General features: G+C 38.4%; 1 protein-coding gene across 1 annotated transcript in view; it reads right to left on the reverse strand.

The window, feature by feature from the left end:
- The window catches only part of ADGRA1 (adhesion G protein-coupled receptor A1), a 472,051-nt gene that overhangs the window by 47,535 nt on the left and 402,605 nt on the right, over positions 1 to 21,911 (reverse strand). The window contains exons 15-17 of the mRNA XM_045025299.1: positions 16,189 to 16,316; positions 14,849 to 14,972; positions 1,826 to 1,971 (exon numbers count right to left, since the gene is read on the reverse strand). Of these exons, the coding sequence (XP_044881234.1) occupies positions 1,826 to 1,971; positions 14,849 to 14,972; positions 16,189 to 16,316 (398 nt within the window). The remainder of the gene's footprint in view (positions 1 to 1,825; positions 1,972 to 14,848; positions 14,973 to 16,188; positions 16,317 to 21,911) is intronic.

Genomic DNA, 21,911 nt, shown 5'->3' on the forward strand with positions numbered 1-21,911 from the left:
TATGGGTGCCATAATCAAGGTAATTTGTTTTCATAATATTTCATACACACAAAGCAGCCAACGTCAGCTTTCAGGTCCAAAAAACTAACATTAGCTGGTTAAAACCTATTTCTTATTGATATACTAACAATTTAAGCATTACCAAGTAGATGTTATGGAAATATTTATGGATACATGATACAGAATACTTTAGGTATTAACTTCATTGAAATAACCAAATTAAAATGACGATGAAATTATCTTTGCCTTTCCAAAAGAACAACAATTCCTAATTCTGGGTTTGAGCGTTCTCTGAATTAAATGATTTTTCCCCCACATAATATGCCCATTTTCTACATGAAATGAAATAGATCCTTCACTATTTTGAAACTAGTACTAGCCATTATGGAATCACATCAGACATTTTAGTGGTTGAATCTCTAGGACATATGATGCTCTGAGTGAGAAAACTAACTGTAGAATCATTTTAGTTAGCTATTAAACAATTATTTACATGTACTCTTACAGCTAAAAGTATCATTTCTATTACAAAGTTTAAAATACCTACTATTTATTTTCACTGGCTGAGGAACTCCATACAATTGCCACAACAAGGGCTCTAATTAGAGTAATCTTTTCTGTAACCTGATTGTCTGTTGTTTTCTTCCAGCTCTAACAGGATTTGAATTTGAAGAACATACAATACACTGGCTCTGTGTAACCTGAAACAATTTTCTTCCTTAATAACCTCACTGCAGTACTTGAAAATTGACAATTATTCATTTCGCCATGAGCAAATAACTGAATGACTGAAATTCACATCTGTGAAGAATGGTATAGTAAAGCACAGTTTAGCACACTCAAGCTCTCGCAACAACAACGTTTCCCTTTGCTTATATCTAACACAAAGCCAGCCGTCAGTGTGAGTCTTCTCCTTTCCACCAGACAAATTTTATGTAAGTGTTAATTAATTTCCTCTTTGGAAAGAAAATATTTTAAAAAGCAGAGAACTGATGATAGTAATAAAGATTTCGTTCAATGGGGTCTGGATTATAAAACACAAATCTTTTTACAGAACATGTGCACGGTGCATATTTCTATATAATGTTAACAGTCTGGCTCAGGTTCACACAGCACGGCCTATCAGGGCCATATAACAGATTTTATGTTCTCAGTAAAAAATGCTGTTCTAAGCATTTTTGTACAGAATTGACTATTTTGGACTGAGTTCTCATGAAATTATACCCCTTTGGTGAGAATTTTTTGAAATTACAGCTGCTGCAAACTCAGAAGAATTCTTTCCAGATGGCCTCCTCTACTGAGCATCTTGACAATCTTGATAGATCATCTCTGGTGTGGGGTGAGGTGGGTGGTGGGAGGACTGGCATGGGATCTCTATGGAATGAAGAGCAGGAGCAAGATTTGTGGGTCTGAGGGGAAAGTGAAGGTCATTATGGGCCAGTTTCTGATAATTGAATAGTACCTTACTCCACAAGTGGGCCACAGTATTTGGCTCAATAGGAAATCAACAGGATCCCTTGGGGAGGTAGGTGCTATCAGGCATAAATAAGGGAATCAGAATCTAGCTGTACATAACTTTTATATATTTCAAAGTTTTGAGTGGAATTAGCCATAACCACCTCTGTAAAGTAGCAGATTTTTCCACATATTTAACAAACATTTCTGTAGTACTCTGAGGGATTCAGGTTTTCAGTGGCCTTACCTAAAGTTTGCACAACTGAAGAGGACATCAAATAATGCAACAGACTATTTAAAAGTTTTGAATTGTTAACAAATCTTAGGAACTCAGAAACAAAAATCAACCTTTAATGTTATTAGTTCATACCTGAGCAATGGCTGTTTTGGATAAGAAGGTTGGTCACTATTTTGGCATGGCTGAGCTTTTTTTGTGACTTGCTTATAAATATTCCTTGCAGTTACTCCGATCCATAACATAGTGGAGAGGGTGGAATAATGCAATACTATGCCAACCTAAAACAAGAGGGTGATAGTTACAGAAATCAGCAAATAGCCAGTAAAACAAAAATACTTTGTAACATAAGCCTATTGTACAAATGCACAAGTAAACCAGAATAATTTTATTTTAAATGAACTGAATTTATGATTGCCTTAACAACATTTTTGCATCTCTCTGGTTACTTCTAATCAGTGCAAGAGAATTAAAATGATTTAAAAAGCAGGTGGCATCTCTTACTTAAACTAATGTTTAAATTATAATTGCTAATATCTGAGACACCCAGTAAGATGTTATGAAATCAGAACACATAAAATGTGTTTTCTGAGAGCATCATTAGTGGCTACTCACTGAATCTGCAAATTTAAGTCTATGGAAGATTGGCTTGATTCTCGAAGCTTTGTTGGCAAGGAACCTGCCACTACTTTGCTAATTATGCTGCATATAATGCAAATTTCAAGTCTGGGGTCAATGAAAAGGCAAACGTTTTGTCTGAATTTGTACTATCAGCATTAATATTAGTAAGTTTTGTAGGAGCAGTATATCTTATTTCCCTCTCAGCGAGGTACAGCCATGTAAGACCTGATGAAATGAGGTTGGGATAAGATCCTAGCATCTCAGGCATGCTAAGAAAAAATTGGTGTCTTAAAAAAGTGGCCATTTTAGCCACACCAAGGCCAAAAGTAGGTGAAGACGATCTGCATCTTTTAAAACAGTACTTAGTACAGAAATAAAAGAAAAAGGAAGTACAAACCTAACAGTGTGGCTGTTCTGATCTTTCCAATAAAGTGCTGTGTATATCATTAAAAGTAAAACAAAAATACCAACACTAAAATGCTAACATCTGTACTATGCTCGTAAGTGTTATTCATTACTATGGAAACAGTAATTGGAATTTTATCCAATCTACAATGCTTTATTATATTAGCTAAGTCTCCATCTGATTATATAAAATGAGGTTACTTTTGAAGCAATAACTTGACATTTTGCTGTGACAAGTAAAATATTGCTATAATTGGAAAGCCCATAAATTTTTAAGGAATACAGAGAATTGCTGAATAAAGCTAACACAAATCTATTATAATGATTTATCTAAACTAGAGTTCCGTTTTTGCTTAATTGAAACAAAATAATTGATAGAAAAAGAAAAAAATGAATTTTGTTTAGGTTTAATAACACATCGTAATATTTATATATATACACAACAAATATTAATCAAGATAAAGGCTGTTGGAATTCTTTTCTTTTTCCTGGGCTTGTCTGACACATTAGACAGGGGAGAGTATGAATTTTACAGGGGCTGTAGCTTGAGGTGAAAGAAGCAGAAATAAGAGAATGAAACATCTATGCACCATCAGCTGGCAGATGTTGCCAATTCAGTGGCTAGTGCCGTCTGGGTTTATTTTATGTGCAACTCACAGAAGAGTTTTGCAGGGACACAGTGAGTACTAGTATGAATCCAAGCGGGGAGGGAATGAGAAGGAAGAATCAGAAAAATATGAAGGACTAAATTAATAACATTGTTCTAGTTATTTCAGTGTAGGATTGAGGCTGTGCTTTGTATGATTATTCAGAAAATATATGAAGGGTTTAACAAATGCATGGGCATGAGAGATGAGTCTGGTGTCATTATACAAATGTGTGAAGTTCAGACAACATATGGGATGATAAAATTCCATTCCCTATCGATGTACCAATGGATATGACCAACAATATAAATTAATGTGGATCCTAATAAAATAGTACAATAAAATATTAATCGCAACAATTTCACTGCACTATCAAAGAAGCAACAGAAAAGGGGGACAGAATAGAATTTCTGTGTCACAGGCTACCCACATGACTTTTTGTTATACCATGCCCATCTTTCAGAGATTAGTCTCTTCAGTAACATGGGATAAAACATGTTAACAAGGAAGAGAGACGACAAATACTATTAGCTGTTGCACAACCTCTTAAATAATAAGACTATTTAATAACCTATTTGTATTTCCTGCCTTTAATAGAGGAGAACATGTTTTCAGGCCCTGAATGACTGGTACATTTGAAGGGTGATGGTGGTTCTAGACTTCTTATTTAGCCAGACATATATGAAGGCATTCATAAAATATTCTCAGTGCAGATTGGGTGAAATGCATTGGCCTTTATATTCAAGTCAAAGGGCAACAATGTCCTTTTTCTTCATAGAGTCTAAAGCCAGAAGGGACTATTGTCATAATCTAGCCTGACTGCCTGTTTGGGCCTTACTTCACTCCAGAAACACTGGATTAGAGGACAGATTTTTTTGATGTTAAATATTTATTCAATAGAACAGACGTGTTTGTCACACCGTGTTTTGGAATATGTCAAGTGTTTGTAAGGGTACCCTCACTCAAATCCAGATACAGGATATGGGAGTTCAAATGTACGTGGTGGGTACTGAAAGTCCTAATGGGTTACATGTTTAAGGTGCTGAGTGGGGTTTGGGTTTATTTGTGTATACTGTGTTATTGGATTTGGGTCTAGGACACATGGACAGATGCATATAAAAATACAAACAAACATATTAAAAATTAAGTAGTTTCAACATGATGAAAATATGCTTGCAGTGGATGTGGTACTTGGGTTCATCATTGTGTACAGATGATGTTCATGCTTGCATGATGGGCCCTGTTTCCCGTATGGAGAAAAGGATAAAGATTGGGAATATTAGAGTAGTGATGTTTTATTACAAGAGAGTTTTGTGCTGACAGGCCTGTGTGTGTTTTCACCAAAAACTACAGCCAGGACTGTCTACATATGTTATAGCCATATAGCCAACATTTCTTATGTTGTCTAATAACTGCAGTTGCTAAAGCAAAACTCCTAATTTTTCCATAATAATTACATGGTCTCAGTCTTTTCAAGGCCTTTGTGTTCTTGGAACTGTATCAATGGAACATACACTGTTTAACTGAAAAGCTTATTACACTTTTTTAAAGCAAAAATTTTGAGATGATGATGTATTTATGTCCTCCTTTAAAAATTTGTTCAGTGTCTTAGAGGTAGCTTAAGAATCATGTGATGTTACAGTTGCTATGGTAATGACTAGTCTCTTATTGATTACCAGAACAAATACTTGGGTAAACCTATACAATACTGGTGTCTAATGCTCCCTTGGGCAGCCTTAACTTGCATTTCTTTCTTCTTGTCAATTTTTCCTTTTTAAAATGGCAGACATGTTCTGGAGAAGGTTGCCTTTAATTCACTTGCTTCTGTTTGGTTGCGGCTGCACATACCCCCTGAAGCCCCAGAGAGCTGGGAAATTGCTTTCAGTGAAATGAAGAAGTTGATTAATCTATTTTTGGTACCTATATGGTCGCCATCACCATAGTAGCTGAGTGCTTTACAATCTGTAATGTAATTACCCTCCGAATGCTGTTGCAAGGTAGGAAAGAACTATTATCCTCATTTGATCCACAAAACTTCCACTTGGCTGCTGCCTAACCCTGTAGGCACCTACATTCACTTGGTGCCTAAGTTTTTGCAGTATAAGTTCCTAAGCATCTGTGTTACTGCCTCTGGGCATGTGCACGACTGCTTCACTCTGGGTGCCCAGATACCTATCTCCAGGGCTGGCCTTACCATGAGGCAAACTGAGGCAGCCACCTCAGTGCCAGACTGAGGGGAAGGAGAGGCGCCACTAGGACTCAAAGTGTAGAAAATTGTGTCTGCTGCTGGTGCATATGTATTCTCTCTGCTCTAGATGCAGAGATGGTGGAGTGCTGTGCTGGAAGAAGGAGGGCACAAGAGAAACAACAGGCAGGCAGGAGAAAAGGTGAGTGGGAATAACAGAAAGCAGTAGGAGCTATGGGAGAAAGAGAAGGAGGAGCCTCTTATGTACCTCTCTAGCACTGCCAGGAGCTTGGACTGATTAACACCAGCTTCTCATGGAGCTTCCTGTTTCCTGCTGCTTCCCTGAACCCACTTGAGGAGAACAGGCAGTCAACTGAAGTAGTAGGAGCCAGTTAAGCCCTTAAGATGCTGATATCTTCCCTCACTCAGGCTCTGCTACCAGCCTGCTTATTTGTCCCCTTCAACTGAGTGTTGAGAGCCGCTATAGCTGGCACAGAACAGCAGTCATGAATGAAAGAAGAAAACACCCCTCTGGGGCAGCATTCAGAAAAAGAAAGAAAGCAAAGGAAGCTTTTCGATCTAAGCAAGAAGGAGCTCTCCTGAGATACAGAGACACAAATGTTCACGATGAGCCTTCCGGCCCCAGTGAGGATGTGAGTGGTGAGGAGAAGCCCGATCTTCCAGTTAGTCAGCATGCAGGTGACCTGGCAGCTACTGCAGCATCCATATCTCCATCTCAAATGGATGTAACCATGCACATTCCTGAAGAAAACTGTAGATCAGAGACGAGTGTGATGGAGGCACAAGAAACAGCTGCTGCTGAGTTTAGTTCCTTAAATCTAGATGATCCAGGACTGTGGACCCACTTGAGCAGTAGCCTGAGGGACTTCCTTGTACTGCATGGGCCACAGCAAGTGGAAAACTTCATGTTCCCCAAAGACAATGAAAATAGAAGTTTCCATCCAACACATTACTGGCATGAAATCCCCAATAGCAACAAAGTGGAGAGGCCCTGGCTTATGTACTCAAAAACCCAGAATGCTGCATACTGTTTTTGTTGCAAACTCTTGCAGTCTAATGTTTCAGCCACATTAGGTTCTACAGGAACAAAGGACTGGAAAAATCTGGTTAGAAATCTGGCATCCCATGAGAAGGCAGCAAATCACCAGAAAGCATTCCATAGGTGGAAAGAACTTGAGATGAGACTAAGGTTAAAGGCCACCATAGATGATCAGCATCAAGACAAGATTGCATCAGAGTCTCTTTACAGGCAAAATGTTCTGAAAAGGCTCATTGCCTTTGTGAGAATGCTTGCTACCCAAAACCTAGCATGGTGTGGCACTTCAGATCAGCTGTATGTTGCAAGCAATGGAAATGTCCTTAAAATTGTGGCGCTGATGGCTGAGTTTAATGCTGTACTCCAGGAGCATCGAAGAAGAGTCACCACTCAAGAAATGTACACACACTACTACCTTGGAAAAACAATTCAAAAGAGATCATACAGTTACTGGCAACAAAAGTCAAAGAGAAGATTGTGGCAGATCTGAAGTCAGCAAGATATTACTCTGTTATTCTGGACTGCCCACCTGACATCAGCCATACGGAACAAATTACTTTAATGGTGCTTTTTTTAACAACAGAACCTAGTGAAAATGTCCCTGCAATGGTGACTGTCAAAGAGCATTTTGTAGAATTTACTGACATTGATGGTACTACAGGAGCTGGTATGACAAATGTGCTTCTTAAAAAGCTGGAAGATACAGGAATTGCGATAGCTGACATAAGAGGTCAGGGCTACAATAATGGTGCCAACATGAGAAGAAAGAACAGGGGAGTGCAGACACAGATCCGAAAGTTAAACCCTTGAGCTTTTTTGGTCCCTTGCAGGTCTCATTCATTGAACTTGGTGGTCAGTGATGCAGCATCAGCTTCTAGTGAGGCTGCTGAATTTTTTAATGTAATTCAAAGCATCTATGTATTTTTCTCTGCATCAACTCACCGATGGCAAATTTTGAAGCAACATCTGGGAACATCCTCTCTGACACTGAAACCACTGAGTGCCACATGATGGAAAAATCAAGTGGAGGCGATAAAGCCTATCAAACATTAAATTGGGAAGATAGATGATGCCATAGTTGCCATTATGGAGGATAATGCTATGACAGGAACTGTTTGTGGGAGAACAGTGGCAAAGGGAAATGGAATCACCAGAAACATATATAACTTCAAATTTCTATGTGGCTTAGTGTTGTGGCATGACATACTGTTTGAAATAAATGTTGTAAGCAGGAGACTCCAAGTTGTTGACCTTGTAATATCTGGAGCAGTGGAACAACTGCACAAAGCAAAGTCATACCTACACTCTTACCGGTCAGATGAGGGATTTCAAAACATTCTGAAGAGTGCACAGAAGTTGGCAGAGGAACTTCACACTGAAGCTATTTTCCCACCCATTCAAGAATACAAGAGTCACCAAAGATTACGATTATGAGGCACAGGATAATCCCATAAGAGACCCCAAACAACAATTCAAAGTTGAATTCTTTAACCAGGTGCTAGATTGTGCAATACAGTCAGCTGAAGAATGTTTCATGCAGCTCAAGGAACACAGTAGTATATTTGGGATGTTGTATGATATTCCAAAACTCCTCACTATACCCGAGGAAGACCTACACTAGCAATGCAGGGCACTAGAGACAGTGTTGACACGTGATGACATGTATGATATTGATGCGACTGATTTAGGTGATGAACTGAAAGCCCTTTCAAAATACATTTCAACTCCAAAGGCTGTTCTGGAATATATGTGCACAAATAAGATGACCACCCTCTTTCCAAATGCTTTTGTTGCCCTGTGCATACTTCTAACACTTCCTGTAACAGTTGCCAGTGGAGAACACAGCTTCTCCAAGCTGAAGTTAATAAAAACACATCTATGCTCCACAATGACACAGGAGAGGCTGGTCAGCCTTGCAACCATCTCAATAGAGCATGAGCTGGTCGAGACTGTGGACCTTTAGGAAGCAGTTCAAATCTTTGCAACCAAGAAGGCACAGAAAGCACCACTTTGATTATTCAAACAGATAAAAATGCCAGTGTTTACTATGCAGACAAGAAAAGTTACATTTGCTGTTCAGGCATTTTTAAAGTTAAGTGTTTCTTAAAATTTTTGACCAAGGCATTCTAAGTTGTTAGTTCTCCTTTATTGGGGTAGGTAGCAGAGCAGTACCATGAGAGGAGTAGATCAGGAACAAGGCAGAATTGAGACCTTTCAAAGTTTTGGCCCAGGCGAGGGGGCATGGGGGCATCATTTGAGCTCGCTACCTCAGGTGCCAAAATGTTGTGGGCCGGCCCTGTCTATCTCCTGCTTAAGTTCTAGTGTGCTCAATAATCAGGGGAAGAGAGGCACTCCTCTTCCTAAAGATGGGCGTGAAGCCCAAATCCAATAGGCAGCCTCAGAGGCTGCCTAGATATACACAAAACAGCAGGTGGGGGAAGGGAGCCCTTCCTTATAACCTTTAGCCTAATGCTTAGAGCACTCACACAGGATGCAGGAGATCATGGGTTCAAGTCCCCCCTCTGACTGATGAGGAGAAGGCATTTGAAGAGGGATCTGTCACCTCTCAGGTGAGAGCTCTAACCACTGGACTATGGGATATACTGATGTGGGTCTCTCTCTCAATCTTTTCAATTGAAATTGTTCCCCTTCAATTAAATAATTGAATAATTAAGTACTAATTGGGCCTTAGAAAGAGTGAGAATGACTCTATAGCCTAGGACACGCACCTGAGAAACAGATCACTGGGAGAGATAGGTGCTTCCCTGCTGCCTAGACTTAGGCACATATCTCTGAGAGTGGGTAGGGTTTAGGACACACCCATCTCTCATTGGCTATTTTAGGGGGCTCCCCACCTAGCATGCTGGCTTTGTAGATTGCATTTTAAGGTGCCTGTCACTCCCCACTCATTGCATAGGGAACCTAGGTAAGAACATAAGAGCATAAGAACAGCTGTACTGGGTCAGACCAAAGGTCCATCTAGCCCAGTATCCTATCTACTGACAGAGGCCAATACCAGGTACCCCAGAGGGAGTGAACCTAACAGGCAATGATCAAGTGATCTCTCTCCTGCCATCCATCTCCACCCTCTGATAAACAGAGGCCAGGGACACCATTCCTTACCCATCCTGGCTAATAGCCATTTATGGGCTTAAGCTCCATGAATTTATCCAGTTCTCTTTTAAATGCTGTTATAGTCCTAGCCTTCACAACCTCCTCAGGCAAGGAGTTCCACAAGTTGACTGTGCGCTGTGTGAAGAAGAACTTCCTTTTATTTGTTTTAAACCTGCTGCCTATTAATTTCATTTGGTGACCCCTAGTTCTTGTATTATGGGAATAAGTAAATAACTTTTCCTTATCTACTTTCTCCACATCACTCATGATTTTATATACCTCTATCATATCCCCCCCCCTTAGTCTCCTCTTTTCCAAGCTGAAAAATCCTAGCCTCATTAATCTCTCCTCATATGGGACCTGTTCCAAACCCCTAATTATTTTAGTTGCCCTTCTCTGAACCTTTTCTAGTGCCAGTATATCTTTTTTGAGATGAGGAGATCACATCTGAACACAGTATTCAAGATGTGGGCATACCATCGATTTATATAAGGGCAATAATATATTCTCCTTCTTATTCTCTATCCCCTTTTTAACGATTCCTAACATCCTGTTTGCTTTTTGACCGCCTCTGCTTTTTTGACCACCTAACAGGCATTGTGGGTGACAGTCTTGTTCCTATGATTTTCTAGGTGCCTAAAAGTTATGCATAACGTTGCAATGCTTAAGTCCATTTGTGGATCAGAGAGACATGCTCAAATCACACCGCAAGACTGGGGTAGATTAGAGTGCTGAATTCAGATCTCCCAAGTCCCAGGCCAGCACTCTAATCAGTGGACCATCCTTCCTCTCTTTATAAATGACAAATAACGAGCAGCAAATAGGTAGCAAAATGAGGAAAACTATTTGAATGGGATTTTCATGTCTGAAAGGAATTCTTAGACGTTTGGATTTCAGATTAAAATAAATACTGTACCATAGAAAGAAGTTGTTTTTTTTAAAATTTAGTTCAACTACTTGACATTCAAGGAGATAAAAAAGCTGCATTAGTGGCCTAGTGCAGAAAACAGCCCTTGTTCATATCATTAACACTTTCTCTCTAAACTCGGATCAATGTGAGACACTTAATTCTGGGGTAGAGCAACGGTTAAACTCAAATATTCTGCAAAGACACCTGTTGGCTAAGGAGGTAGCACAGTCTAGTGGTTGGAGCTGGGAACTGGAAACCAGAAGTCCTGTGTTCTTGTATTGACTGTAGGCAAGTACCTGTGGTTCACAATACTATATTGAATTTATTATTCAATTTGTTATGGGAACTCAGTTTATTATTTCACATAGGTGAAAGAGTTGTAATGAGGTTATGTCATGCAAAAGAAAGTGCTGGGGTGTGAAGCTGAGAATGGTGAGAAAGCTAGAAAAAGATTCACTCCACAATACTCAGAGCAGTGACTCCAGGTTTACTCCATCAGAAAAGGCTGCATTTGGAATTTTCTACCAAGCATTGCACCATAAAACAGTGCAGGGCTGGACTTGTTTCAGGGCTGCATTTATGTTTACATTTGTAAAGCAGGGAGACACACTGAAGGTACTGTAACTGTATCCCCTATGGAATATATATTAACTTGTTTTGCTTCTTTGAGATAAATAATTTGAAATAGCACCTTTACGAAATGTATGATTAACAAGCAATGTTATGGTAACAGCTTCTTCAGATACATCCTATCTGAAAGACGATCAGATAGTTCTGTACCAGTGTTCTTTTCTTTCTGCCCAGGTCCAGTTGTGCCTGCCAGAATTTAACAAGGGATCAGCCAATCCTCATTCCTGCTTACACAGTCCCGAGGGACACCTGAGCCAAATATGGCTATTTAAACAGGTTCTGCTCTGGCCTGACTGATCTTGACGATGTCTGTACTCATTGTGTGCACCCACTCCACAGGGTCTTGTGTGGAGCTGCTTGAGGGGCTATTGGGTATCATCATATAAATGAGCTCCCAGACACCCTGAGAAGCCATCTGCAGGTCCCCTTTCCTTCCAGCACTGGCCCCTTACAGGTTACTTCAATGCTGCTGCAGCAATAGTACCCACAGAGCTGTCACAAGAGGAGACAGGTACCAGGACTGGGGGCTCTGTATGACTCTTTTACATGTGTATGTTGGCAGGCAAGGAGGTTAGGAAGGGTGGTGGTGGTGAAACAATGGCTGCAAATGGACAGTATGTTCAGCCTATGGTATCAGCTGAAATATCCCCTTCATGGGTTGTTCAGTCCATTTGATATCCCCTGCTGTCAATCAGCTCCTCTCAGGGAATCAGAGAAGCAGTATGCATGTTCAGTGAGTCTGTGTCATCCCTGGACCCTGGGTGGAGTACGGTGCTGACATTGTCCTTAGACAGGGCATGGTCTTATGTGGGTGAGTAACCCTAATGCAGGTACCTTGGGGGGTATGTGTGTGGGCTCTCAGGATCTGTTTAGATTTCTCTATGCTTTACAATGGCTGAGGATTTGGCCTAATACCATGAGAGGAAATAACTACCATATGCATGCATTTTATGAAAATATTCCTATAGTTTATCATAGAATCATAGGACTGGAAGGGACCTCATGAAGTCATCTAGTCCAGTCCCCTGCACTCATGTTATGTATTACTCATAACAGAATTATTAATATCTCATTTAACAAAATCTATCTTTCATTATCATTTTTACTGTACAATCTGCAAAGTAAATAACCAGGCAAAAATTGTAACAACAGATGGTCATTTGTGACCATGTAATTACATGGCCATGGCTGTCCTATAAACTTTCAAACTACAGATAAAAAAAATTGTAAATGATATTTAGATTTGCTAGAACTTAGAGGTTAATTACCATGCAATTGGCTAGATATTAAGAGATATTATCTCAGAATAATGAAATAGACAACCATGTCCTATAAAATAATGTCATGTAAGGCATAATTTACAACATAGTGTTTATTGCATCAGAGAAGCTTATAATATTTATGGGTGCTGTTTGCTGAAAGTCATACAAATGTAAATGTTCCACTTTCAGAACAGGTTACAGAAAATTAGAAACAGAATTCCTACAATTGGTTATGGGAGCTGTATTATATAAATTCCGGTACTCATTAAAGAAATCTAAATGTATAAAATGTTAAGGACATGCTTCAAACAAGGTTAGAATTTTAAGTTGTGAAGAACAGGAGAATTCTAGCATGGAACTGTTGTCTTGTGGTTAGAACAAGAAAGTGTGAGTCAGGATTGCTGGGTTCTTCTTGTAGCCTTGTAATGTGACTTTCACTTAACCTCTCTGTGCCTTGGTTTATTCACCTGTGCAATGGATATAGTAGTAACAAACTCACTTGAGTGTTTTAAGGGCTTTGACAGCTTCCAGTTAAAGTATTATGTAAGTAGAAAGTATTACATCAGCAAGAACAGTCTTGCAAATCCTCATTGGTATATTACACAGATCCTAAATATTTTACCACCATTTTTAATTGGATTATATTTAAGAACTTCATAATACACTAAGCACTAACTGTACTAACTATGGGCCAAATACTGCCTTTATTTACACCCACACAGTGACATTCAATCCATTATAAAAATGGGGAGAATTGTGTGTCTTGTTTGCTTTCCTCAGACAGGAATAATTCAAAGTAAGATGTGAAACTTGCTGTCTATTTGTTCCCTGGGTCACTATTCTAACTGAGAGATTGCATCTCAATTAAAATTTTACTTTATAAATAAATTTGATCAGGAAATACAGAGGGAAATACATGCTGCTATTTTTAGTAAGCCTGCTGAGCAATCATGAGTGCTTAGAAGAACAATTGCAACGCTTTTTGATTCTCCTTGTTAGTAACAGAAATATTATAATACATGAATGAAAAAAAAATTTAATTAAAAGAGTGGGCAAAGAATAATTTATAAATTAGCTAAAAAAGGCAAGCAAGATTTATTACTGGTGATTTTTTTTAACCTCTTGACTGCTAAAACCCCATGAAGCTCTGCTCACTTTTGAATTAAATGTGAGAACAGAACTTCTAATATACTAGAACTGTGGCTAGACCGTGCAGGCTCAGTTTGATCATGAGTAATGGAAAGAGATCATTCACACATTCATTTTCAATGGACTGGGTTTCAAGACTATAGCCTGTTTAAGTAAAGGAGAATACACATCTCATATTAGAGGTCTCAATTAGATAAAAGATGAGTGTTGCAGTCACAGATATTTTTGCTTAATGAAATTCTTTAACAAAGGTCAGCAAAAATATCATTCATGAGAACAGGGGCATCTGTTGTAAAGAATTCCAGAAAAAAATATTAGAAATACAAGGCTGGATTTTAACTGGTCCTTGTGAGGTTTTGCTGAGAGGAGAGGACTGAAGCAGCCTTCTTCCCTTGCTCTCCTACCAAAGGACCAATCACAATCTCATTCCCTGTATCCAGGAAAGCACAGAGACTGCTCCCTCTGTGACTGTCTGGGGATGTACCTCCCCATATAAAAGGTTTCACAGGAGGAGGAGGTGGGGATAGTGCAGCCTGCACAACACCTACACCTGCATACCAGGAAGCTCAGTGAGGCTCCCTTACACACAAAAGCCCTTTCCTGGGAACAGGGGGGTATAAGCATTGCCTCCAAAGCCTGCGCTGAACTTAAAAGACATAATATATTATAAACATTATGTTGCTAAAAAATATTCAGTGCTTGCACAGTGGGCATAAAGGGCCTACATTACAAAGCCGAAACAGGTAGTTTCGTATGATATTCTCATGGTAAGCAACCACAATAGTAATAATCCTAACTTTGCCCCTCTAATCCGAAGATCTCAAAGGGCATTACAAACATGAATAAATCATATTCCCCAACACTCCTGTAAAGAAGAGAAATAGTATTAACTCCATTTTGATTTTGGATAGAGAAATTGAGGATGGAGAAGTTAATATATTTGCCCAAGTTCACACAGCAACTCAGTGACACAGATGGAAATACAATTCAGAGTTCCTGACTCCCACTGCTGCACATTAGCCTTGACAATCCTCATAGTGATTATTAATTCTGGTACATATGCCTGAGAAAATATAGAATCTTTGATAAGAAAGAACATCATCAGTATTAAGTCAACATGTATAATTTCGGGGGCTTTTTTCTTTTTAAAATAACAATAAAGTAACAAAGGTACTTACAGCTTGACATATAATTGGGTATTTTATGCGATTGATTCCACCAGCAAAGACAGCAAAAGTAAGAGCAGTATGGAAACAGAAGTTGAGAAGCATGTGCCATCCTTTTCTACTGATTCGGATTGTGCTGTTTAAAATTAATATATTTTTTCAATTCACATCTTGATTGTAAAAATCTTAAAATGCATTCTTATATTTTTGGAAAAAATATATTTGACATATAGATTTCAAACTCTCAGATTCTTGACTACTAGACTACCTGAAGCATAGAGGGTCTGTTTTAAAGCTCATTGAAGTCAATGGGAGATTTTAAATTTTTTTTTACTGACTTCAATGGGCTTTTTAAACAGGTCCAGAATGAAGAGTGATTCATGTATTTAAAAGGCTTTCTGCCAGATGTCAAATATGCAGTAGTCTAACTATGACAACTCTGAAGGATTAAATATAAGTTGAAGATCAAAATTCATTACATTAAATACATTCTTAATTAATGTTTATCAGCTCATACAGTAAAATACATTCCTGCTCTTTTAAGTAGCTAATGACTTTTAACTACTGTGTACACACACACACTTAAAAATCTCATTCATATAAATGAAATCACAAAATTTATAAAACCAAGCAAATTTAAAAGCAAGAAAACACCTTTCTGATAAGATATTTATCAAACCCTTTGTACAATGTTATTCTCTTATTCCAAAACAATTAGTGTATCCAAGAGGCTGCTGTGAAACTGTAAGCTAGCATCCAGTAGTTTGATATCAAAGGTGGCCTTATATCACAGAGCTTTATACTGCAGTGTCAAATTATAAAGAATACAAGAAATTTTAGGAACAATATAAGACCATCTCTAGACACACATCTGCTTCTTTTTAGGGGAAGCTACAGCTTGGGAACAAGCCCACCATAATATTTTATGAGTTTATAGTTTTCTAGTCCTTAAATTTTGTTTCTGTGTGAAACCAATATTTGAATGGATAATTTTTCCAAATGGAGTCAAGAAGGACACATTACCATAAATTACTGATTAGAAGAGTTTATTTTGGTACGTGTTTTCACAGGTAGAAAGGTTAATTATGAATGTTTTTGAGGGGAAAGTTCAATTTCCCTTTTCTCTCACAGAGCTTAGTATAAACAAAACAGATTATTTGACTTTGTATACATTTTTACTTATGAAGCACCATTTTCCATTCTTTTTTTACTACGTTATACTGTAAATTTTAGTATCCAGCAGTAACTAAAACATTTAAGCATTTTATCTTTGTGCAAAGAAAAGACAGAAAAGGACTGCTTCAGTTCTATTCTAACATGAATGTGTGTTTGCTGCTGTATTGAATTCTTACCTGTGATGCACAATGTAAGTGATAATGGACGCAAACAGGCACAATAACATGACTGCAGTACATGCATATACCACAGGGTGCAGGAACTCCCCTGGGTACTGGGGAAAGGAGAGCACTGTCTTCAAATCCTGCCAAGGAAGGAAAATAAAATTAGCATTTCAAGAGGTGAGAATCTAAGACATCATTCCCAATTAACCCCCTCTAGATTTTCTCATGCTGCATTTTGAAACAGGAAAGTAAAATGATGAATTTATCTGCATAAAGTTAGTGAATTTACAATTTCATCAAACTGCTCTCCATGATTCTGCATATACTTCTCAGGGGGAAATTAACTTTCTTCCACAGGCAAGTCTGTCCTGATTTAAAAAAAATAATCCAGAAAGAAAAATGTGCAAAATTCCACAGCAAGCAGACATCAGTAATGTCTGTGCTATCTGACAGCATGAACTTTATACATCTCTTTTACTATGATAGTGAGTAGGTCCCTAGATGGCACATATTCTACTTCCAACGTACTCGTTTCTTCTTAAGGAAACAGAAATGTGACGAGAGACCCAAGATAGCTAACTGAGAGGATTCGTTGTTAAGATACTACAGGAGTCTGATCCTCAGCTGCTGTAAATCAGCATAAATCCATGTGGGCCAATAGATTGGAGTAGAATGTCTTTCCATAAAAGAGTTAAATGCCACTTTTGATGCACACGTGCATAGCTTCTGTTAATGTCAATTGAACAGCAGCTGCACAATTACATCTAAGGGCAAAACCTAGGTGCAAGAGTTCTTTTTAGGGATGCTGGAGGTGTTGTCACAGTTATTCATGGAAACAGCATGTCAGTGAGAAGTGAGAATACTGACAAAGTACATTCTTCGATGGACTCAACCATATCTGATTCCCATACCAACTTGTTGGATGCTCACCCTGGTTATACCTGGCATAAGGTCTCAAATACAAGTGAGACTACTAGAGATAACAGGACAAGCTACCTCAGCATGTAAAGTGGATTGAAAGACAAATGTAGCCTTTGTTATAAAGGAGGACGATGAGCCACTCTGGGTATAACTTGGGTATAACTTGAAAAAACAATAGTTGTCCCACTAGGGACACACTAAAATGCACATCTGTTTGTGCACCTACATTTTTGCAAGCAACTACTACAATTGTGCATACAAATAATCACCTGAGCTAATGTACATTGCAATTTGCTGAAGTCAGTTTCCAAACACAGTTACATGAACTGTGCATGCAAATATGCATGACCTCTGGAGCTGTAGTTATAAAAAGTGTAGCCTTTTATATTTGTTAGTTAAAGGGTGGAAGAAACTCATTAACAAAATGAATATTTCCCAGTACTCTTAATAAAATGAAACCTGTGTGGTAACATTCAGGAAAACTAGAGGGACTGGAAAATTGAAGTCACCTAAAAGGTACAATAAGCACTTTTTTTTTTTACAGTTAAAACAATATGTAGAGACATATGGGAAAAACTGGAATACCTGCCGGTGAATATGGAGATATTTGGGCTAATAAGCACTTAAGGACAAAAAATTAAAATTCTGAAAATTTCATAAACTACAATGACTTGATGACTCCTCAGCTTAACAGTTAAGAGGGATTTATAATTATTAAGATTCATTAAAAGGAGTTTTTCTTATTTGTTGGTTCTAATTTTTGCCCTCTAAAGACAGTCAACCCACTTGTTGACTTGAGTGAAAGAGAGTAATCAGTGTCCTTTGCTGAGAAAACCAGGACTCTAATGCTGATGACTAAGTAAGTGGAACTTTAATCACACCTTGGCTTGGTTTATACCTAAACCGTAGATCAACCTAGCTACCACATTCAGAACTGTTCACACACAACCCCCCTCCAGAGAGATGCAATTAGCCAACATAAACCCAAGTGTAAATGCTGCTAGGTCAATGGAAGAATTCCTCCATGGGGGAGGCTTCTACCTTTGGTCTGGCAGTTTTCTAGGTCTAGCGGCCTATCCTTCTGTACTTATTTACAACATAAATCCCATTTATAGTGAACTTGTTCCTTTAAATTAATTCTTAATATTGAAAGAATTTTTAAAAAACCCTGATTGGCTAAGAATTGTGTACACAGTTAGTCTGTGCTAGAACATACTTAATACTAACTCATTATTCTCCTTCAAAACCATCCTTAAAATTCTCCTTTGCTGTGAGGCCTACAAAATCTTGATCACAGCTAGGCTGTTGGTGTGCCAAGACCATAGATTATCATGTTAAACAATATTGTTTCATTGTTTTCTTGTACTCCCTTGTCTCTCTATATCTGTCGGTTTCCTCTTGGCCTATACTTAGATCATAAGCTCTCTGGGGCAGGAATGTTTTTTTTTTTTGTTCTTTGTTTTGTCTTTTTGTTGACTGGGACTCGTAGTGCTACAATAATAGATCTAATTCAAAATAATAATAAAATAATAACAGCAACAACATCCTATTCTCCAACACATCTGTTTGTATCATCCACCTGCTATGGCTTATCTTTTAGATTGTAAGCTCTTTCAGGCAGGGACTATCATTCACTACAAACATACAGTGCCTAGCAAAATGGGACTTGGGTGTTGGACAGACCTCAACTACTAAAATATACAAATAATAAAACTAGAAGTGCTTTGCTGAAAAATATAAAATAGTATCAGCTTCTAGCTCTCAGTAATGTAGTCACATTTATGGTATATAAATACCAAAACCATGATTAGAATTTTGTTTTGAGACCCTTTATATTTCCAGAAATGTATATAATAACTACCATACCTGGAATAATAATAGCAATACAATTATTTAAACAAGTAACAAGAGATGAAAGCACCTTTCTGACATTGCTTTAACCTATTATTGAAAAAAAATTATAAAAAGCTAACAGAGTTGAAAACAGGAATAAAAACCCCCTCAATGTCCTGCATTAAGATATATATAGTATACCAAACGTAAAAGGATTTAACTGACATGGCATCGTTTCACATATTAAAGAGCTAGCCTTTAATCATGTGTAATAGTGTAGATGCGGGATTCTACCAATCCTTTTACACTTGAGTGTTTACATGAAAGCAGATAACATATGTCTTGCAGGAATATAGCTATTTTTGCTTCCAGAAGAGTCATGGACAATCAGCCTTTTAAACCTATTTCCAAGTTTAATCTTTATCTCTTTTCTGATCTTACACCAGGTCTGCTAAGGAGTGAAATTCTAAATAAAAGTAGCGTAATGTATTATTGCTACTGTAGCATATCCTTTTTTAGAGTTCTGAACACTGAAAACTGATTTCATTACAGATAAATGATAAATGTATCTTGTCTGCTCTTTAATGATAATTAAAGCTTATTGATCTGTCAACCGCCCCTGAGTGATCTTCTGGGGAGACAGCATGAGAAGATAAAGTTAATTTTTTCATGCCTTATGCAAAGTAGTATAATTGTACATTACACTGAAACAAGACTGTTTTGATTTTATTTCCTGGAGCAGATTCAAAGAATGATAATATTAAAAAATGGCAGGAAATATCTAAGGGAAAAATGTATATGCAGTCAAACATTTTGACATTCTAAAGGAACCACCATCTAGAATTATACGGCCTGTAAAATGCTGCCGTAATCAGAAATCTCCAATCACTCCCTCTAATAGTAAAGGTGTCAAGCTCACTTATCACAGGTGTAAATGGCTGCACCATATGGAAGGCAGTAGACAATCAGGCCCATAGAAACTAGAGATGGAAAAGACTTATTACAGCATCTAATTCATCCCACTACAGGATTTTTTTTTATAAGTTTCACCACAAACAGGGTTTTCACCACTTTCCTGTTGGAACCCATATGAAAATAAGTTGTCTAAAGCAGATAAATCCATAAAGATGGCCTAGAGGGTAATATAAAAGTATAAAGAAGTGTTGATAAATTATATAACGATAGTCCAGAGATATCCAAGAGCAAACACTGAGAAAGGAGGGGGAGAAGTTATTTTGCTCTAGAAACCAGGTAGAGGCAACATTGTCTGTGCTCGTTCACAAAAATATATGAGTTATTAAACAAGACAGTGCACTTTAGAAAAGGTAAGTTTTTGTAATCTTGGTATTTATATTGGTAAGTTCTGAATTTAGGATTCAAAGTCAGATAAAGTACTACGAATGAAGACAAATGTATAAAAATATAATTGGCTTAAGCTTTTAAAAAATAAAATCATCCTTGTAAGGATGAGATTTTTTTAAACATCTAAGTGACATAGGAACACAAGCGCAATTTTAAGTCTATTGGACTTATGAACTTTTGGAAATCCCACTCCTGATTCCCTCTTAAAAGTAGTCTGATTTTCAACAATACTGAACACCCAATAGCTCCCTTTGCCTTCCATTTCATACTAGAAAGGCCTATTTTCTCTGAAGAAAAGTCTGATACACCCTAATTACATTATCCTTCTAAATTACATCCCTAAAATAATCACTACAGACACGAGTTACTCTCAAAAGATTTAGAGGTTCAAATGAGTTTGGAGAAGAATCTCAAGTTCTAGAACTTTAGCTGATCCTTATTTTAACAATCTGAACTTATTTGTTCACAAAACTGGATCACATGAATAGGCTTCATTAAATTTCTGCCACTTCCTGCTTCCACTCAGGATGAAAATATTGTGAGAGTACCCTCCCTAATAATATCGTGACACTTCTGGCAAATGAAATTCAATGTTGATAAATGCAAAGTAATGCACATTGGAAAACATAACCCCAACTATACATCTAAAACAGGGGTCGGCAACCGGTGGCTCGCGGCTCGCCAGGGGAAGCACCCTGGCGGGCCGGCCCGGTTTGTTTATCTGCCGCGTCGGCAAGTTCGGCCGATCGCGGCTCCCACTGGCCGCGGTTCGCGGTCCCAGGCCAATGCAGGAGGCAGGAAGCGGCGCGAGCCGAGGGATGTTCTGGCCGCGGCTTCCTGCCTCCCGCATTGGCCTGGGACCGCAAACTGCGGCCAGTGGGAGCCGCGATCGGCCGAACTTGCTGACGCGGCAGATAAACAAACCGGGCCGGCCCGCCAGGGTGCTTACCCTGGTGAGCCGCGAGCCACCGGTTGCCGACCCCTGATCTAAAACGATGAGGCCTAAATTAGCTGTTACCACTCAAGAAAGAGATCTTGGAATCGTTGTGTGTAGTTCTCTGAAAACATCCACTCACTGTGCAGTGGCAGTCAAAGAAGCTAGCAGAATGTTGGGAAACATTAAGAAAGGGATAGATAATAAGAAAGAAAATATCATATTGTCTCTATATAAATCCATGGTACGCCCACATCTTGAATACTGCGTGCCGATCTGGTTGCCCCATCTCAAAAAAAGATATACTGGAATTGGAAAAGGTACAGAAAAGGGAAACAAAAATGATTAGGGGTATGGAACAGCTGCCATATAAGGAGAGATTAATAAGACTAGGACTATTCAGCTAGGAAAAGAGATAACTAAGGGGGGATATGATAGGTCTATAAAATGACGACTGGTGTGGAAAAAGTAAATAATGAAGTGTTATTTACTCCTACTCATAACACAAGAACTAGGAAGAACAGGAGTACTTGTGGCACCTTAGAGACTAACAAATTTATTTCAGCATAAGCTTTCGTGAGCTACAGCTCACTTCTTTGGATGCATAGAATGGAACACAGACAGGAGATATTTATACATACAGAGAACATGAAAAGGTGGAAGTATGCATACCAACTGGAAGAGT

The sequence above is a fragment of the Mauremys mutica genome, chromosome 7 (assembly GCF_020497125.1).
Source record: "Mauremys mutica isolate MM-2020 ecotype Southern chromosome 7, ASM2049712v1, whole genome shotgun sequence".
In the NCBI taxonomy this organism is placed as follows: Eukaryota; Metazoa; Chordata; order Testudines; family Geoemydidae; genus Mauremys; species Mauremys mutica.